General features: G+C 34.5%; 2 protein-coding genes across 3 annotated transcripts in view; both read left to right on the forward strand.

Annotated features, from left to right (window-relative positions):
- LOC111702746 (RNA-binding protein squid) overlaps window positions 1-2,786 on the forward strand; it is a 6,604-nt gene extending 3,818 nt beyond the window's left edge. Inside the window, exons 4-6 of one of the 2 annotated variants that reach the window (XM_023474528.1) lie at window positions 88-189; window positions 1,529-1,964; window positions 2,227-2,786. In XM_023474528.1, the coding sequence (XP_023330296.1) occupies window positions 88-189; window positions 1,529-1,964; window positions 2,227-2,348 (660 nt within the window). In that variant the 3' untranslated portion in view covers window positions 2,349-2,786. The remainder of the gene's footprint in view (window positions 1-87; window positions 190-1,528; window positions 1,965-2,226) is intronic. The other variant, XM_023474529.1, reaches the window with a different exon arrangement.
- The window catches only part of LOC111702744 (longitudinals lacking protein, isoforms H/M/V), a 39,490-nt gene continuing 28,676 nt past the window's right edge, over window positions 2,787-13,600 (forward strand). The window contains exons 1-3 of the mRNA XM_023474525.1: window positions 2,787-2,826; window positions 5,215-5,267; window positions 8,405-8,856. The gene's annotated coding sequence lies outside the window, so the exon portion shown is untranslated. The remainder of the gene's footprint in view (window positions 2,827-5,214; window positions 5,268-8,404; window positions 8,857-13,600) is intronic.

The following is a 13,600-nucleotide window of genomic DNA, read 5'->3' on the forward strand; positions in this document are numbered from 1 at the left end:
TGACCCCCCCCCATTGCACAAAGAAAATCTTCGAAAATATTTAACACACTGCCGTTTCCTTGATCAGATGATAAATTGTTTGATTAGACTGACCCTGCTAGTGGCCGGTCAAGAGGGTTCGCCTTCGTTCTGTATAAGACTGTGCAATCCCTTAGTGACGCGATAGAAGCCAAAGAACATACAGTGAAGGTAGATTTAACTAACAATAATTGACAATTCATGGACCCAAACTCAATCAATCAAGTCTAAATTTGAAAGGGAACTCAAAGTGGAACCCCCAGACTGTCTTCAGGGCACCACACACCATCGTAGATACTGGATAGTGGATAGCAGTCTATTATGGGGGGGGGGGGGCTTAGAATTGAGTCCTTGTATAATTGCAGGGGTGAATATTTTCTGAAAAATAATTATTTTTACTCTAGAAGTTATGCATGTGTTATAGATTGTTTATGCGGTTTTTGGTAGATATTTTACCCCTTGGATCCGGATCCTAAGCACTGACAGAAACTCATCAAGGTAGAAATACACTAGACAGCTAAGATAACATGTTAAGAAATACACAATTACGACTACATATGAATACATCGAAACACAACCGGTAGAAATACAATTTGTTAGTATAAATTTACGTTTTAGTTAGAAACACATTCTGACAGGGGTGTATATTTTCCTTTAAAGAAAGTTGTTTCCATTCCCAAATGCTAGTTATTTCGTTTAAAAAAGGTTTTTTTTTGAGGTAATATGGGAAAATAATATTGTTAAAATCCATAATACAAATATTTAAAGATGACTTTGACGTTAAATTGTTCAATTGTTTCCCCTGAAAAGAGGGGGGTGGTGGGTAATTCTTTTAAATATTTACCCCTGCAGATTCGACAGATTCGATCACTGATCAACAGGTAGAATTACCAAACACAGCCCGAATCACACACGATCAGTAGAAAAACTCTTGCTAGATTTAATAATAAAAACAGCCAGAAAAACGCACGATTGGTAGAAAAACAATGACAAAAGACACTGGGGAGTATACTCTGTTTAGAAGTTGAATTGATCCCCCCTCCCCGCTTTTATCGCAAACTAGCTATTTTACCATAATTTAAGTCATTTTGCATCTTTCCCCTTGATTGTTATTCTGAATTAACAGCCGTTACATTTTTGTCACATTTTTACCCACTTAACCAGGACCAGGGGTGTATAATATTTATGAGATTCATATTCCTATTTTTTGTAAAAATCCGCAAATTATTTTTGTTTAGTTTTACGATGTACACAAAGAGAACATGTTTACAATTAATTTAGAAGATGGGCGCGAAGCGCCCTCTAAGGCTAGAAAGAAGGGCGCGAAGCGCCTTGAATTTCTAGTATTTAATATTTTTTGAACTAAGTGGGGGGGGGGGGATGTCCCCCCGAGCCTGGCATACCTCATATTTAATAGTCTTTTTGTTGCAATTCGAATTTTCTTTTTTTCTTTTCATGCTTTATGATGAAATATTTATTTGCACTAACCTTATAAATGTATTTGTTTTAGAATAAAGAAGTAGCAGTTAAAAAAGCTCAAGCAAAACAAGGAAAAGTGTATGTTGGCCGCCTGCAACCTGAACTCTCTGACGAGGAGATCAAGGATCATTTTGCAACATTTGGAACCATCGCTAACGTAGAGCAGCCCTTCGACAAAACGAAGAATGAGAGGAAAAACTTCTGCTTTATCACCTTTGAGAAGGAGGACGCCGCCAAGCAGCTGCTTAAGCTCGGCACCACCACCATCAACGGTGTCGAGCTCGACATCAAGCGTGTCACCGTTAAGGATCCGGTTATGGCGGGTCTAGCTCGTGGTCGAGGCGGATATGGCGGGTTTGGATACGGTTACTTTGGTGCTGGTTATGGATATCCTAATCCCTATACCGGATATGAGCAGGGATGGGGTGGATATACAGGATACGGAGGGTTTCAATCCAACGGAGCAGGAGCGTCTACTCAATATCAATCCTAACCAATGAAGATTTTTTTAATGAGTTCTGGAAAATTATTTCTGAAATCTGTTCATCTTCTTATCAAATATATTATACAGGATAATTTCAACAAAAAAATTTAATAATTGACACTTTTATTTTACACAAGATTTTTTAAATCGTTATTTTCCGTCTTTAAACTTTTTTAATATCTTATTGCAAGGTGTTGTACACAAACCAAAGCTGTTTGCGGCAGCGTGTTACTCAATTGATGTAGACGCCTATACAGGATACGCAAAGAACGGGTTTGGCGGCCGAGGGGTCGGTCAGCGGGGACGTGGGGGCAACGGCGGCGGCCGGGGACGAGGCGCAGCTCAGTCTCCTCGGCAAAACTACTGATTAAACTTCTCCCTCCTGTATTATGCATGCAGACAGTTATATTTTGATACATATGAGTCACTACAGTTTGACTCTGGATTTGTTTGCTCTTAGAGCATATTATTGTCCTAGATAATAACTCTTGGAGCAAACACGGTGACGGAAATCATTCGTTATGAGCATTTTTAACCCCCTACTCCAGAGTATGTCCCAAACATTCCTAAAGAGAACAGTATCAGAATATTTTTTTACTCGTCATGTTGAATAAACATAAAATATGAACATTTTTTACGCTCAATTTTTCACTGAAACCAAATTTGCATGTTCACATAAATTTCGCGAGTTGCCGGCCCAATAGGGCAGATTTTATATCGGCTGTTAATGTTATATGTAAGAATTTATTGTAAGTGTGCCCCCTCTCACTATGGTGGTGCTACGAACAGATGCATTGTTTCAGAATCGGAATGCAGAATAAAGACCACATGCTGCATGCTTACAAGTGAGTCTAGTGTTTATTTTACAATTCATACATTTATGCTGAGAAAGGATCTGATTTGTTTTCCGTGCTTGGAACTTATGATTTTAAGTTTTATTTCATAAAAACAGTTTTTTGAAAATTTATTTCGCATTCTTGGAGAACATGGCTCCAGACTCTCCAAAAAGTTATTTACAAATTTTAAAAATTTATTTGATAAACTTCTTGACATTTTAAAATTGGTTATTTTAGAGGCATTTTTACAAGCAGTGCGATGAGAAATAAATTGCCATACAAAAATGTTTCCGGTTTACTCAAAGTAAGACGACATTTGTTATTTTCCTTGCAATTGTTTACCTGTGGGAAAATAGCTAGCAGGTTTTTCGTAAGGACTACCATTTATTCTGGTATTTTAAATTTAGCAATGCTAGCTTCCCATAATCAATAAGTTTTTTACTTTTATGTGCTAATTTATTTGAAAATTTAAATATTTTAACTTAGTATGAGATGAAGGTATGGTTAGGGAAGTGTTAAAATTGAATTATGTCACTTGAGATAAAGGTGTGGTTAGGAAGTGTAAAAATTGAATTATTCACTTGAGACGAGACTAAAAGTATGGTTAGGAAGTGTAAAAATTGAAATACGTCACTTGAATGATTAGGAAGTGTAAGAGTCAACTATATGCCACTTAAAGTGAAGGAATGATAGGTATTGTGTGGATTGAACTATGTCACTTCATGAGATAAAGGTATGTTAAGGAAGTGTAAAAATTGAAATATGTCACTTAAGATGACGGTATGGTTAGGAAGTGTTAACAGTCAACTATATGCCACTTGAGATAAATGAATGTTAAGAATTGTGTGGATTGAACTATGCCACTTCATGAGATAAAGGTATGGTTAGGAAGTGTAAAAATTGGGAATATGTCACTTGAGATGAAGGTATTGTTAGGAAGTGTTAAGAGTCAACTATATGCCACTTGAGATGAAGGTATGGGTATGGAGTGTTAAGAGTCAACTATATGTCACTTGAGATAAAGGTATGGTTGAATTATGCTAGTTGAGATGAAAGTATGGTTAGGAAGTGGTCAGAGTCACTTATATGCCACTTGAGATGAATGAATGATAGGAATTACGTGGAACTATGCCACTTTATGAGATGAAGGCATGGTTAGGAAGTGTTAACTATATCCCACTTTATGAGATGAATGTATGGTTAGGAAGTGTATAGATTGAACTAGACCACTTTATGAGATGAAGGCATGGTTAGGAAGTGTGTAGATTGAACTAGGCCACTTAATGAGATGAAGGCATGGTTAGGAAGTGTTAAGATTATGGTTAGGAAGTGTTAACGTTGAGCACTGCCCCTATATTATGAGTCAAAGGTATGGTTACTGGTTCGGAAGTCTTTAGATTTTACCATGCCACTTAATGAGATAAAGGTAAGATTAGAAAATGTTCAGATTTAACTATGCCACATAATGAGAAAAAGGTAAGATTAGAAAGTGTTCAGATTTAACTATGCCACTTAATGAGATAAAGGCAAGATTGGAAAGTGTTCAGATTTAACTATGCCACTTAATGAGATAAAGGTAAGATTAGAAAGTGTTCAGATTTAACTATGCCACTTAATGAGATAANGGGGGGGGGGGGGGGGGGGTGACTTTGATGTGCTCTCTGAGAAAAAGAAATTTGTTTGATATCGATTTCTTACACCATTTATAAAACTTTTTAATCATAAATTCATGATTTTACCAAGTTTTAAGATAGAACTCCACAATTACGAGGTGAAGTTATTCTTTGTGGAAGTGTGGAGACTGAATCATGATACTTTAAAATTATACTTGGGAAGTGTTCAGAAATAAAGCTTTAGATTTAAAGTGTTTAAAATAGACCATTCCACTTAAGAAGGAGTAGAACCTTTCGAAATTGTCTAGATCCATGAGGGCGGCCTCTTAAAAATACTTATTACACCTAGATATGATCTCTCAATTATATCCCTCATACGAAGTGATCAATTTGATCAGTCCTGACATTGTTGGAAAGTAATAAGTTGATCGTAATAATAAGGTAATGATAAGTTTGGTCATTGCCAATCAGTTCAGGTTAAGAATTGATTCATATTTGAATAAATACGATTAATTATTAACTTCTAGAGGGACAGGGTGAAATTATCGAGATTGACTTATTCTTAACCCTCTTTGGGATTAGCTTATCTATTATTTGTAAAGACTTCAACTTTGTCTTATTGGAAAACGTTTGATTCACAGGAAAAGAAGAGAATCAATCTTAATATATTTAATCTCAATTCTTATTGGTTAAAAGTTCAAAACTCCAAGAATGAGTTCCGGTTAAGTTGAGAGCTTGATTTTCAAAAGTTTTCTGGCTTATATTTTAAATTGTCTTTTTTCAGTTTTCTCTGGTCTGGTTTTTGCAGAAATAGGATCATGCCTTTATCTATAAGAGGTATGTAATCTTTTTATCAATATTAAAGGAACTGAACTATTCAAAGTGTACTGTCTATTTTACTTGTGTAACGTATACTGAGCATTTTGTTATTCGTTTTTTAAACTAACGATGATATATATGAGTTCAGAGCTCAGAATAAATTCATTGAAGAAATAAACCAATTTAATTCTTTATTACTATTCCCTTATGTCACTGTTTGGGGTTATACCCAACTGAAATCAAATTTCCAAGAGAAAAAAATGGAGATCTCAGGCATTCTTGATTCAGACAAAGCTGAGAGCTCTTGTACTTTGGGAATCAGACATGCTACTTCAAGGGAGTTGCATGAAATTACGTTTTCAGTCTCTTAACACTTTAAAGGCGGGGGGGGGGGTCTAAATCTATGTACGGACTGCCCCCCCTAGAAAGCTTTTAAAGCTTGGGTGCCAGAGAGGGTTGAAAAAAATGCCCCAAAAGGGGGGGGGGAAATGTACAAAATATTGTTTTGTTTTAAGTCAAAGTGTGACTCATGTTTCTACATTCAATTTTCAAAGCCTTTTCAAAAATACAGTTTTAGATCTGTAGCTTTAGTCTTAAAAAAACATATAGGCCATTTTTTTACACAGACTAGACTTTTTACCGTCCTGTACCCTATGCATTAAAAAAATTTTAAAATCCCTTAAAATTTATTTTGATTTAAAGTCAAAAAAATTACGGCCATTGTATTAAAAATGAGAGTGCTAGGGCAAAAAAACTAGAGGTTAGGGGTGAATGCCTATGCAATGGCACAGTTAAAGACGGACCCCGTCAACCAATGATATTCAGTCCTCCCTACCCTAGACCAATAGGAAGCCAGTATACTTCTCTACTCCCTGGTATATAATGACAGGAAATAAGCCGTAATGTCCATAATTTTGATAATGTATGTCTGGGTCTTTTTCTCTCTCTCTCTCTATTGCTCCGTCTGTAGTTAGATTAGATAGGGGATTCAAATTTAGCTTTCTTATAAACGCTAATATTTTCCCTAAAGCCATTGACTTATTACATAGGCATCCTAGCTTAATTTGGGGGGGGACAAACTGAACCATCCCTGGACAAATTGAATCATCCCTGGACAAACTGAACCATCCCTGGACAAACTGAACCATCACTGAATATGAAAAATTGAAATTATAAGGAGAGAAAGGAGACAATATTACTTCACGTCTCTCTCTCCCTCTCTCTCAATTCTACTATCTATCTATCATCAATGCGATAAATAATATTAAACATTTTAGCCATTAGGCGTGTATCTAAATATTTAACTATCTGTCATTTAATGTCAATGCTTTGTATCGTGTGAGGCCTATTCTGGTGCACCCCTAGGGCCTAGACCCCCCTTCAATTAAACAATGAACAAAAACTATCCCCCATACAAAAACATGAGAGAAAAATAGTCATTATAGTCCTACATAAATATATATTATCAATTCTAGACTACAGTATAGATAGACAAAGAATTATTTGTTATCTTAAGGTTGACTGTATTCTTACTTCTGTTCCTTTCTTTTTTAAATCTTTATATCTAGGCCCAATTTGCTTTTTTTGGCGGACATTTTTTAACCACGAAGATGAAATTTTTTGTTCTTTGTACCTATTTACCCCTGCTAAGGTTATGAACCCTAGCTTTGCTGAAATCTTGACATCTTAAAGTAAAAAGAGCACACACATTTTTATATTATACTTTTCATTATTTAGTTAATACATTTTTAGTACAAGGTGCATGGTTTGTTACGTTTTTAACACTAGATAAGTGTAAATAACGTTTTGTTAATCAATTTATTCACAGTACCCATCTCTGCTGGCGTCACCCATTAACATCCCCGCCACCTTTCCTTTACTTGTTTCCGAGTTCTTTTTAGATATTTCTTTTTTTTAGTGACAAAAATATGCTGAAAGCAAGGTGGTTAGAAAATATTTCATCTTAAATTTTACCGTTTCTGTCAAAATTTTAAACTTTCATTTAATGAGAGTGACGGCAATGTATATTGGTTGAACTGAGTAGTGTGTATGTGGACAAGTTTTTAAGGACTTATTTGAGACATTTAAAACGTTTCCATTATTTACTGAGTTGAGTGCAAAGTCGACGTCCAAAATCATGAATTTGGGTGGGTACGTTTTCAGAAACGGCGACGAAAAATAAAGTAAAAATTATACAGTAAACTAATGATATATTTAAGAACAAACTCTCAAAAGAAAGTTTTCATTTAATCAATGTTAGAATCAATTATTTCGTTTTTATCATTATATAGAATTTCTTATTTTCTGTGAATATGTTAGCAAATTCTTCAAATGTCGTCTTTTCAATAGAAAATCTTTGTGAAAAATGAGAGATTAAAGAAACTGAAAATTGAATAAGATTACTTTTATTAAATAATAATAGTTAATTTTTATTTTCTCAATTGGTTTCTGTAGAATTTTGTTCACACTTGAATAACGTTTTATATGTTTTAAATGAGTCCTATAAAATTTGTCCACAATACTACATATTCAGTTCAACCAACATACATTGCCGGCCACTCCCTATAAAAGGAAAATTCTGTAAAATATTTCTTATAATTGATATTTGTTTTATCTTGTCCATAGCAAAAATGGTTGCAGGCAAACCAACATTAAAAACATTAAAATTAACAACAGCCTGGTTCAGAAGAAAAAAATTAATAAGAACTAAAGAGTTGAACCCTGCATTCATGTTTTGCTGTCGGAACTTTGATAATTCTTTAAGAGATTGAGGATTCGAATACTAAGCATTGTAGAGCTGTGAATAGATCATTAACTATCAAGGATTACATTTCTCCAAACCTCATCAATTCATGAATTCTTAAATAGTTTCATTAGATCTTTCTTAATGTTCTAATTAGGTATTCAGATAATGTGCAATAATTTAATGAATTTGTTGATTATGTAAACTTTATAAAGGGTAATGTTAAATCGTTACTTTTGACCAAGGAAAAATCTTTTCAGCTAAAAAGTGTTATATTGTCAAATTTTATTATGATTTCATTGTTTTTCTTCAAAGGTTCAACCCCCTCTCCCCCCCCCCCCCCCTCTATGAAATTATGAAAATTCGGTCAATTATCTTATTTACCAACTTGCAAATTATTATTTTATTTTAGGCCATATATGATAAGTGCCAAGACAAGGTGGCGATGTACTGCAGCTATGATGCGATGCATTGCAGCAAGGAAGTGATGTATTGCAGGTAGGAGGCGATGTATTGCAGCTAGGAGGCGATGTATTGCAGCTAGGAGGCGATGTATTGCAGCTAGGAGGCAATATACTGCAGCTAGGAGGCAATATACTGTTCCCAGGAGGCGATGTACTGCACCCAGGAGGCGATGTACTGTACCTAAGAAGCGATGTACTGCACTCAGGAGGCGATGTACTGCACTCAGGAGGCGATGTACTGCACTCAGGAGGCGATGTACTGTACCTAAGAGGCGATGTAGTGCAGCTAGGAGGCGATGTACTGTACCAAAGAGGCGATGTACTGCACTCAGGAGGCGATGTTCTGTACCCAGGAGGCGATGTACTGTACCTAAGAGGCGATGTCTGCAGCTATAACAAGGTAAATGGTTTTATATCAAATTTATTTCTGGGGGTAGGGAAATTTCAGTAGTTTCAGGTCTATTCGTTTATATTTTAAGTATTAATCACATATCAGACTGTTTTTAGATATTGCATTGCCCTTGTGTTATTTTTTATCTGCGTTAATTTAAGATGTTAAATAAAATATTTCTTAATTTTTGTTCAGTAACTAAGCTTCCCGCTCCTTTTCTTAACATTTAAAATCTTAAAACAGGAACAAAAAAGTGAAACGAAATGAACGAAGCGGGGGGGTCACAGGTGGGGCAGAGTCCCCATGCATAGAAAAAATTTAATTTTTCCGTATTATTTGTAATATCTCATGCTTTGTAGTTGAATAAAGATATGAAATATGAAATGAAAAAAAACTAACTATTTTGTCTTTTTGTGAAATGACGCAAATAATTCCACTTCAAACTTTTAAAGTCAATCTTAATTTCATTGCTTAATTTTATATCATAGAACCGTCATAAGCTCACAGCATTTTAGATTAACATGATTAAATACGTAAATGTAAAAAAAAGTTTTTAAAAATCTAGTCTTACGTTTTGCAACATGAAACATGGAAAATATTATTAAATAATTGGTGCAACTTTTCAGTATGCATGTCTTTCTTTATTTCCTATTCGCATTATTTGTTTAATGGGACTTATGACGTTATTTCAGGTGACCCTTTATTATAAAACAGTAAAGTAGTAGTACCCTTTATCTTGATTTGAGAACATTTTATGGAGCTGTTTTTTTCAACCAAGAAATTTTAACTGCAGTTTCTCTATTGAAGTCGCTAGAAGCTTTATGCAGCAGAGACATGGAAAAAAAATACGAATTAGAGAAAGGTTTTAATGGTATCTTTTCATGTAGCTCTTTAAATGGAGGGTCACTTGAAATTACGTCAACTGTACCCCTTTAATATGGATTTAACGAGTTGGTTCATTTTTATATACATAGAAGCCAATGAAATTTAAGACTATTTTAATAGAAACAAGAAAACTTAAGATCGCTCTGATGCATTTTATTAAAAATTCTATCCTTCTTGTGTTCCAACAGGGGGGGGGGGGCCCTCCTGTAAAAACACAGGGGGTGTGCGCCCGAGCGCCTCCCCCCACTCAGTTACAGCCCTTGACCCCTTGGCAGGGAAGACTTATATTATAATATTGTTCCTATCTAACTTGAATATGCATCGCATAGTAATGTTCCTTACATGCATTTAACTTTCTAAGTATTTTTGTTTTTAACTTGCTTTATGTTCCTATTTTTGACTATTTTACCTAATTCATGTACAGTATCAATGACGTTGGCGCATTTGTATTTTTCCTTTTTTTGTTCCTAACTTAACAAACCTGTAGGCTGTATTGTTTTGATCATCAATACGAATTTGTACCTTGCTCTTAATTTTTGTTTCTAATTCCTAGTTATTTCATTTTTATCTAACTTTAAACTTTTTTAATGTTCCTATTTTTGTTCCTAATTCCTTAACAATGTTTTAATTGTTCCTTAGATTATGTAATTTTATCTAGCTTTTAGTGCATGTATGAAAATTCTAGTTTTCTTTGCTTGTTCGGTGTTCCTTGCTAGCTCAATAGTCAATGTTCTTGTTATTGTTCCCATTTTTTTTGTTTTACGGTTTAACGTTTATTAGATACAAACAGACAAGCCAAGTTTATATTAGACAGTTTTTAGGAGAGGGGACGCTGAGGGTTTGTCAAGTCACTACTAACTATCTAATTTATGCTTATTTACGATGTGCAGTTTCTTAACATTCTTAATACGTCACAAATAAAAAAAAATCCAACCCTATCCCCTCTCATCGGGTCAAATCTCATTGGTTGAAAAGAATGTCACAAGTTGAGGGGGAGGGGTATCACTTATTGAATTGAGAGGACCCTGTTTAGTTTAAATTCAATTTAACGGCAGAGAAAATCAATAAATTCTATTCATATATTCTAAATTTTATACAAAAATCTCATTAGTTTAAATACTCGTCAGTTCTAAACATAGCATAATTCTTAGATACTCGGTATAATTCTCTGCATACCATAATTCTTAGATACTCAGTATAGTTCTCTACATAGCATAATTCTTAAATACTCGGTATAATTCTCTGCATAGCATAATTCTTAAATACTCAGTATAATTCTCTACATAGCATAATTCTTAAATACTCAGTATAGTTCTCTACATAGCATACTCGGTATTGTTCTCTACATAGCATAGTTCTTAAATACTCAGTATAGTTCTCTACATAGCATACTCGGTATAGTTCTCTACATAGCATAATTCTTAAATACTCAGTATAGTTCTCTACATAGCATAGTTCTTAAATACTCGGTATAGTTCTCTACATAGCATAATTCTTAAAAAATGTTATGTAGGGACTTTAAATGAGCTTAATTAAATACCATTTTTTATATACTTAAAGAAATCATTAATCTCATTTTAAACTTTTCAAAGATTGAAAAAGTGCCCCAGTAGACTATGGGTCATGATGGGTGGTTTTTTTATGTCTCATCAATGAAGGTGTGTTATGCCTTCTTGAATGGGGAAAGGTAAAAAATATTATCCTCTTCATAAACATGTTCTTTACTAGCTTGGGAACCGAGCTTTGCTTAGAAACTAAGCTTCTCGTCAACCTACTCAGTACTCATCTTGGAACTCATAAACCGAGCTAAGAACATTCCCAATTGGTTCTTAGTTCCACTATTAAAATGTCAGGCAAGTCGGTCTTTAAGGGTGCATGAGTTATGATCGGACTGACAAACAGATTATTCGTTACAATTTGGTCTGGTCTGGTCTGGTCTGGTCTGGTCTGGTCTGGTCTGNATATTGTTTTTGTTTAATTTTGTCTGCCCCCAGGTGTCGAAAATAGTTTAAATCTATTATTCAATATTGTTTTTTACCAATACTTTTCCAGAGTTTGAAGGAAGTATCTGTTTACTGCACGTCTATCCTAGTTTATTATGTCAGGAGACACTATTAATGCAATCCAAGATGGAGGATTATAAATGTACGGGTCTTTACCGTTTGTGTTTTAATGTGCTTCGTGCACTTCGGTGAAGTAATAATCTTGGCTTTTTGTTGCTGATGTGCACAATGCATCTGCAGCATTTCTCAAAAGTACACTCTGGCATAAAACAGCAAAAAATCGCATAAAGTTTTGTTTTAAAATTGAAATATTTTTTTGGCTTTGTTGTTTTGAACGGCCAATGCCTTTTCTTGGTCGGATCACATCCACTTGACAGAAACGTAATACTATGCAATGTGGGCATTAAGCTGGGGTGGGGGGAGGGTACAAGTTTTAATACTCTTTGATTCTTACTTTAAAAAAATAATGTTTCCCTGAAACAAATATTCAGCAAGATCTCTTTTTATTTTAGTCAAATTCGTAAAATTCAGCTTTAAAGTAAACGGGTTTTTTTTTTCTTGAGTCTTAACAAAAACTGATATTGGCAACTGAAATGACTTTATTATTTAAGTCTTAACAAAAACTGATATTGGCAACTGAAATGACTTTATTATTAAAGTTTCTAATAAACACGGGAAAGATTTGATACAGTGATAACCAGAAAACAATGGAATAGGAAGGCGACAGTATAGCAATACTAGTATTTAAGCGTATCTGATGTTACAAAGCAAGTAGTTTTACCAGACCCTTGTTATATGACTAATTTAGTGAAACAGGCCCGTTTACACTGTACAATTGCTGTGCCTCATGCTCATTTGATTTATTTATTTAGTTATAACTTTATTCTTTAGGTCGTCTAACTATTTTAGAGTTTTCTGTTCGTCACTGTAGTTATATTTTAATGTTGTATGGACGCCTTTGTCGTTCAGACGCAACACTCCGTATCGATATTTTTTGACCCTTTTATATTTCCTTCCCCCCCCCCCTTCTGGGGAACTCTGATTTTAATATTATTTGAATAGATTTCTGCAGAGAAATCATGTTTAAGTCATTATAAAGTTGGAAAAACAAGTGTTAATTATTATTTTTCTGTTCGGTAATTAATAATAGTTTCAGTTGCAGGTTCATGGCTGGAGTATACAAGGGATTTAATTTCATATAATTTGAGATTGTTTATTAGTATGATTTATTAATGATTTATTCACACGCCTCATGGCTTCTCTTTCACCTAATTACAGGGTTAAATATTGCGCAATTTCAAATGCTATAGAAGTATTATGATGCCTGGTTATTTTGAGTAACTAACCAATGCATATTTCGCCCATAAGTCTATGGAAATAGGCTTAGGTAGGCTCGTCTATCTATTTAAGCTAAAAAGCTCATAAAAAAAAAATACTTTTAAATATTTCTCGTTTTTCGTTTTAAAATTTCTCTTACAATTGGACACAAGTGCAGGAAGAAATGTTATCTGTGAGACGTCCACTCGCCTAATTTGAAGAATGGGGGACAAATGTCCAATACCCCCCCCCCCATACAAACTAAACAATATTCCCCCCTGAAAATAAATCTGGGGGGGAGGGTTAATTTTGCGCAAATTTTTTTAGGAGCTCCAAGGGGGGCAAAATTTGAACTGTGAATCCAAAACATTTGGCTTCTTGGATACTTTAAAGGTACAGATACAGTCCAATTATCTTGCAAGTACTTACTACTTTATCTCTCCTACAAACTAAACTGGCAGAAAGAAACGGCAAACAAATGTTTTATGTTGTTCACTCTTCAGTTTCAGGTTTGAAAAGTGTGATATCTCTGAGTTCTAGGGGGGGCA

Source organism: Eurytemora carolleeae, unplaced genomic scaffold (genome assembly GCF_000591075.1).
Source record: "Eurytemora carolleeae unplaced genomic scaffold, Eaff_2.0 scaffold309, whole genome shotgun sequence".
NCBI classification, from domain to species: Eukaryota; Metazoa; Arthropoda; class Copepoda; order Calanoida; family Temoridae; genus Eurytemora; species Eurytemora carolleeae.